At 36.8% G+C, this 7,187-nt stretch overlaps 1 protein-coding gene across 1 annotated transcript in view; it reads right to left on the reverse strand.

Annotated features, from left to right (window-relative positions):
- CLASP1 (cytoplasmic linker associated protein 1) overlaps positions 1 to 7,187 on the reverse strand; it is a 303,536-nt gene that overhangs the window by 53,569 nt on the left and 242,780 nt on the right. Inside the window, exons 30-31 of the mRNA XM_023514808.1 lie at positions 2,753 to 2,896; positions 1,885 to 1,991 (exon numbers count right to left, since the gene is read on the reverse strand). Coding sequence (XP_023370576.1) covers positions 1,885 to 1,991; positions 2,753 to 2,896 — 251 coding nt within the window. The remainder of the gene's footprint in view (positions 1 to 1,884; positions 1,992 to 2,752; positions 2,897 to 7,187) is intronic.

The raw sequence follows: 7,187 nt of genomic DNA on the forward strand, positions 1-7,187 counted from the left end.
TTTTTTTTTTTTTTTGAGACATAGTCTCAAGCTGTTGCCCTGCTTAGAGTGCCATGGCATCATAGGTCATAGCAACCTCCAACTCTTGGGCTCAAGCAATCCTCTTGGCTCAGTTTTTCTACTTTTTTAGTAGAAATGGGGTTTTGCTTTTTGCTCAGGCTGGTCTTGAACCAGTGAACTCAAGCTATCAGCCTCCCAGAGTGCTAGGATTATAGGCATGAGCCACAGCCCTGGGCCTGAAAAATAAAACTTTTAATGACTCAGGGATCCATGAAAATATCTAGCTAGTTCTTAGCTCTAATCAATTATGGTAACAGCTCCTCCTAATTTCTTCTTAGACTCTTTGCATATATAATAAAATAATTTGAGTTATACCTTTTTGCTTATACCTAAAGAATGTGCCACCCAGCCACGCAGTAACTAAAGAATAAGATGTATGTGCACCATGGAAGAACAGAGTTCCCATTAATGTCGTAGAAGTGTCACCTCTAGACAAATGACAACAATTTACAGAGAATTCAAGTTTCTCATAAAATTTTGCCCACCAGGAACTTTATGATTTTACAGCGAACACTGGACCCTCATTATTTGAGACATACCATATTCGTTAGATACAGATGTTAGCATTGAAAAAAAAAAAGTTGACTGTGCCTCAGTCATACTTGGGAAAAGTCAGATATAATGTCATTAGTTTCTGGTCTCAATGGTCCTGTTAAAATCATGACAACATATACCAAACTTGGAGACTTAATACCACATTCTATTCTATGTAAAAATAGTACAGAGGGAAATTTGGGAGAGGAAACATCAGGCAATAAAAACAGCAAGATACACTACAAGTGTATAAAATTCTTTGTTTCACCAACTGAAAAAAAAAACACACAAGTTTTTTATGTTCCAAATATTTAAAAGATAATGGAAGAACTAAAGAGAACTTCAGTGGTAAGAAAATTTGGGAGACTTTTGATCATTTAACAATTTTAATTTAAAAGTGATTATGTTTTGATATATTCCTAATAAAGGAATAGTATACTATTCTATTCTCCTTAAAGAGAAAATGGTATACTTGTGATATTTTCATTTCATTTTAAGATCTTTGTGTCAGCAACCCTCAGGACAAAAGTTTCCTGGTTCCTCCTGCCAGTGTTCCACAGATCTGGACTTTTTACAAAGCACGTGTGCTGCTTGCAGGTCCAGACATGGTTCTTTTCTAAAATTCTGGCCTGTAGGGCCCTATTCAGAGTGGGGCCATGGATAACTTCCAACCCATGTAAGGGGGTCACTAAAGCCACCATGCAGACTTCTAAAGGCTCTGGTCAGATGATGAAGTATTACCTAAAGATCCTTAAACAAAGGATTTTCTCTCTTCAAGTCAATGTCCTCGATTATAAAAGGCCAGTGTCTGCATGAGAATGTTGATCCAATTTTAGTTCACAGATTCTAAATCAAAGTCTTTCAGAACAGCATCCTGCTTCAAACGTGCTATCAACTATGCCTGGAATGGCCACTTCATTTGAAAACTACTCCAGACTTGGTGTGGACTAGCTATAGAGAATATACACAGATGACTAGATACCTTCAGGTTCTCCTGTCCCTTGTAAACTGAATTTTATGTAAAGGTATTAAATACAACTTTCGGTTTTAAAATCTATAAGGTACTAGAGACTGTTTAGAGCTAGAAGAACATTCAGCAAAGAACACTCATTTTACTAAGAAAATTGAACTCCGCCTAAGATTACACAGTTATAATTTAAGGGAGGGCTAGAACCTATGATCTCCTGATACTTAATATTCTTTTTGGTATTATTTGGTATAAATCTAGAAATAGGCTGCACAGACACTAAAAGGCTTTAATTCTCTTTATTTCTGTAGAAATAACCTTACCTTGGAGAAAGACCCCCATGGGAGCAATTGGTGGGTGAGGTCAGGGGGCTAGTCCTGCTGCTGGTGTGCCGGGAGGGCGTCCTGCCAATCGTATTGCTTGGAGAGCCCTGGGGTGAAGGCAGAATAGGCACCATTATCCAGAACTGTATATGGAGTGTAGTACCACTCTTCTCTTAGTTTTTAACTCACATATAAATAAATACGTAGAATTTCCCAGAATAAAACTTTTTTTCCAGAATCATAAAGCTAATTTTATGTGCATATAAACCAAGAATAGATAACATCAGTCCTATAGGCATTCCTGGAATCAAATGACTGTCAGTTTTGCTAACGTGACAGACAAAATTGAACATCTGCATCTTTTACAGTGTTAAAAAAGTAATTGACTGGGCGGCGCCTGTGGCTCAGTGAGTAGGGCACTGGCCTCATATATTGAGGGTGGCAGGTTCCAACCCAGCTCCGGCCAAACTGCAACAAAAAATACCCAGGCATTGTGGTAGCCACCTGTAGTCCCAGCTACCCAGGAGGCTGAGGCAAGAGAATCGCCTAAGCCCAGGAGTTGGAGGTTGCTGTGAGCTGTGATGCTACAGCACTCTACCGAGGGCAATAAAGTGGGACTCTGTCTCTAAAAGAAAAAAGTAACTGACTGAACAACCTAACCTAAGAAAAAGGCCACATTTGAATACCAGGTTCATTTATTCACTGGGCATACGGCAGGCAGGATCATACACAGTCTAACCCTGAAGATGCTGACAACTACCGAAAAAGAATAAGGAAGCTGGATGTTCTATTAAGAAAAGGTTCTAGACAAGGGATACACAGAGATCGCGGTCGGCACACAGGCACCAGGTGTGACCAAAGCACTCACCACACTGGTGTTACTGGAATTCTTGAGGTGGTTATGAAGGAGTTTGGTGGCACCATCCTGGAATGTTTTTGGCAAGGCACCAAGTAACATAGTAAATTCAGGAGTATTCAATTCAAACAGAGAGATTAGCACAATTTGTGCAGCCTAAAAAAAAAACAAAAAACCCCATGATTAATTATGCAAAGTATAATAACATGTCTTAGTCAAAATGTTCATTTATGTTTTTAAAAGAAAACACTTGTATACATATTAGTAAAATACTAGTAAGAGGGTACTCATAGAATTAAAAAAAACACAACTTCTGGAGAAAATAATGTAATTAATTACAAACAGTCTGATTTCAATGTAGAAAATAAATCCTGGTTTCATTTTAATGCTGTGGCCTTGGATTTCCACAGCACATCAACAGTAAATTTCCTGTTACTTTTCCATTGTTGCCTGGTATGAGGAAGGAAGCTGGTAAATAGGTAAATGAAACAACTAAAAAATCTAAAAAGGCTTAGATTATCACCATTTTAATAATTCAGAACTGGCAGGGTTTCCAGTATAGCCTGGAAAGGATGCATTTTTAAACAAGCTGCCACTGGGTTACCTTGAGAAACCACTTTTCCTCATCCCCATTCCTCTTGACTAAAAACTCCTGGAAGAAGGTTTTAAATACATCTAAAAGCCTATGTCTAGGTCTATGAACCAAGGAGAAGGACGTCTGAGAAGCAAACCAGATTTCAAAGGAGTATACAATGCTCTTCTGCCTTTTGGAGAATGTTCTACTGTCCTTTATCAATTGAGACAACGTACTGCAGGATCACCTGTAATGACTATCGCAGCAAGGTGGTGAAACCAATTTGCTGAAATATGAGTAGCTAAATGAGACTTGGGTCTTTCCAGCAAGTAATGTGCTTTCTATAGTACTGATTTAGTAACGGGCAATCTCAGCTTCAAAAATAATGCCTGAAGGTATTAATAATAAGGGCTTTGATTTACAAAAGCTAAGCCAAAAATTTTTTTAGTAAATACTAACAGGCATTTCTTACTGGCTTCTAATAGTCAAGAGAAAGAGAAAATCTATTTGTGTGTGTAACAAACAACTTTTTCATTTTTACCAAAAGCATGTATCTTTTTAAAGACTGTGATTTTTAGGATTGTAGTAATTATTCAGAGTATTTTCCCCATGACATAGAATATTACATAAAAATGTGCTTGCTGAGAAATTCTTTGGAAATAATCATCACCAAATACTGCAATGCTTTTACAATGTGAAAATTAATTCTAGGTCCAGTTAGGACAAAATAATTATTTTGTGCACAGAGAAGAAAAAAACCTAAACCTAATAAATTATTGTAGGTTGATTGGGTTTAGTAAAAACAATTGAAAGATAATATAAATTAAAAAGTATCAGTAGAATAATATATGTGGAATCAAAAACTACTTTTTCAACATTTTAAAAGCGTTCACTAAATATAGCATTGGGTGAAAAGCATAGTACCTTTACCCTTGATCTACAAATATTGTCATTAATACCCTTTCTATCCAAATTAGATCACAAGCAACCAGTGTGCTTTCGTGACACGGGCAAAAAAAAGCATTGCTGATTACAGTAACAATATATACTTTTCTGTGTTTTGTTATCAAAACATTTTTAATTAAATACTGCCCAAAGAAATCTATTTCATTACCAATTTAATGTACTGTTAACATGATTTATATGTTCAGATTATAGAACAATTTCTAAAAATCATGCAAAATAACCTAGGTGTTTTTTTAAAAGCATTTATTAGATGTTAGAAAAAAACCGCATGCAGAAAAACTGCACTACAAAGAGAAAGGCAGCAGCACATGAGTGTTAGCAGGAAAAACCATCTGTGTCAGTAATTTAGTAAAAAGCATAGGCAGTTCTAAGTTTGTTGACTGAAAATGGCATTTGAAAATTATAAAATGTATTGCACATTTTTGAATAGTGTATTTTCATATGAAATGTACCACTGTCTTTATTTAGAAGAACACATTCCTTCCCAGAACCATAGAGTACTTTATGTCACAAACTAACTTGAGATTTCTCCTAAAGAAATTATAAAATTGGTAGCGTAAAGCCATTTCTAAAGTAAAATCTGTTCCTAATGAGATGCAAGTTCCAATGTGTAAAAACTATCATTTAAGCATGATTTTTTCTTTTTCTTTTTTTTTTAAGAGACAGTGTCCTGTTATATTGCCCAAGATGGATTGCAACGGCTGTTCACAGGCATGACCATAGCATCCTATAGCCTCAAATTCCTGGGCATAAGAGATCTTCCTGCCTTGGCCTCCTGAGTAGCTGGGACTACAGGTGAGTATAACTATGCCCAGCCTAAGTTTGCAATTTCTGAAAGATTTTACTACATTAAAGTTTTACAAGAAATGAAAGTGTTTTGGCTCTAAAATATTTTATCGGCTCAGTGCCTGCAGCTAGGGTGCCAGTCACAAACACCAGAGTTGGCAGGTTTGAATCTAGCCTGGGCCTGCCAAACAACAATGACAACTACAACAACAACAACAACAACAACAACAAAAGCCAGGCATTGTGACGGGCTCCTATAGTCCCAGCTACTTGGGAGGCTGAGGCAAAAGTACCTCTTAAGCCCAAGATTTTGAGGTTGCTGTGAGCTATGACACCACAGCACTCTACCCAGGGTGACATAGTGAGACTTGGTCTCAAAAAAAAAATTTTTTTTTATCTATGACCTTCAGAGTTAATGAGAAGTCAAAATATTATCATCTAAGCAGGAATAATACTGGGTTATATTTATCTTTACCATCAATATGCTCGTTAAAGGCTTAATTCCAAATATGGAGCTGGTTTAGAGAGAAGCATTTAAGAAAAGCGTGGGGCAGAGCTCATGTTCAATAATAACTCATAAAAGTAGAGTATGCCACTGTTCTTATCCACATCTCTCTGCACTGCTGTCTCTACCAGAGGTAGGACCATGAAGGCTGCCAGACAAAAAATTCAGAGTGCTGCTCACTTTTTTTTAAATTGTTGGGGATTCATTGAGGGTACAAAGAACTAGGTAACAATGACTACATTTGTTAGGTAAAGTTCCTCTTGTAATTGTATCTGGCCCCCAAAAGGTGCGTCACACACCATGAGCTGCTCACTTTTTTGAATGGACAACTCTAGTGTCTAAATTTATTTTAAGTATCAGGTGGCAAATTTAAAAAAGAAGAGTCTTATACTCTTATAGTGAAATTTAATGGGTAAAGGGAAAAGGTTCTTCAAATCTTACTATTTGCAGAGATCTCCTAGGAACATCAACTGCCTTGAATGCAGACAAAGATACCTTACAGTAAAAAGGAATTCTTCTTAGCAGGTAAGATATGAAAGCTTTACCAAATGTATCAGTATTAGAATTAATTTGGGAAAATTTAAAATTTGAGAGGAAAAGCAAAGAGTTTTCTTAATTAAATAACTCTTACTTTTCCTTTCAGATTGTCATTAAAATTGTTCAAAAATCACTAAAGAGAAAGTATTTCAAAACCTTCAGACATTTCTCATTTATTATCTCTCCTTTTTAAAAAAAATTTAAAAAGACAGGGTCTCACTGTATTTCCCAGGCTAGAGACAGCAGCTATTCACAAGGGCAACCATAGCACACTACAGCCTCAAATTCCTGGGCTCAAGCAATCCTCCCGCCTTAGCCTTAGAGCAGCTGGGACTATAGGCCTATAATCCTGGGTCCAGCCTAGTATCTCTCCTTTTTACTATTCCATCAAAATGCAGTAGCAATCTATGCTCAGTATGACTCTCCCACTGGAAAGGTAGTTAATCACAAAACACGCCACAGCACAAATACTGACAGAGGTGCACACACACGCTCATATAGTATTAATTTTAGGTTTCTTCAAAATCTTCCCAGAGTCTTTACAAGGGTAACTGGTATTAATTGTCTTAAATGCAAACAGTGAAGTGTATTGTTTGAAATTAGTACACAGTTTTCAATCTACCTGTTTACACTTTTCTTCCAAGTTTCCTTCTCCAGGCCCGGAGCAGGTTGAAGCTGACCTACTGGGGAAATCCTCGCCTACTCGACTACGCTGAAGCGAGGACTGGCAAACAGGAGAGGTGGGAGGGCTCAGTGAGAGAGAAGCAGCAAGCGCTTAGCCAGGCTGTCTATCAGCTGTAAAGTACTAGGCTTCTTACATAAGATCATCAGTAAGACACACGTAATTAAAAGTTAGGAACAGTAATAAAAACAACAGTAGCTGCCAATTTTAACCCTTCATCATTAACTCTTTTGTTTCAGGTGTCGAAATGGAAGATCAGAAGCCAAACTAAGAGACTTATAATCAGAGTTAAACTGAGATTCAAACCTTATTTGATGTTTGTAAAATCATTAGCTTTTAGATTAGGCCATGCTACCTATATAATCAGGAAATATTTTTATTTATTTATTTTTTTTTT

The sequence above is a fragment of the Otolemur garnettii genome, unplaced genomic scaffold (assembly GCF_000181295.1).
Source record: "Otolemur garnettii isolate 467f Iridium unplaced genomic scaffold, OtoGar3 scaffold00059, whole genome shotgun sequence".
NCBI classification, from domain to species: Eukaryota; Metazoa; Chordata; class Mammalia; order Primates; family Galagidae; genus Otolemur; species Otolemur garnettii.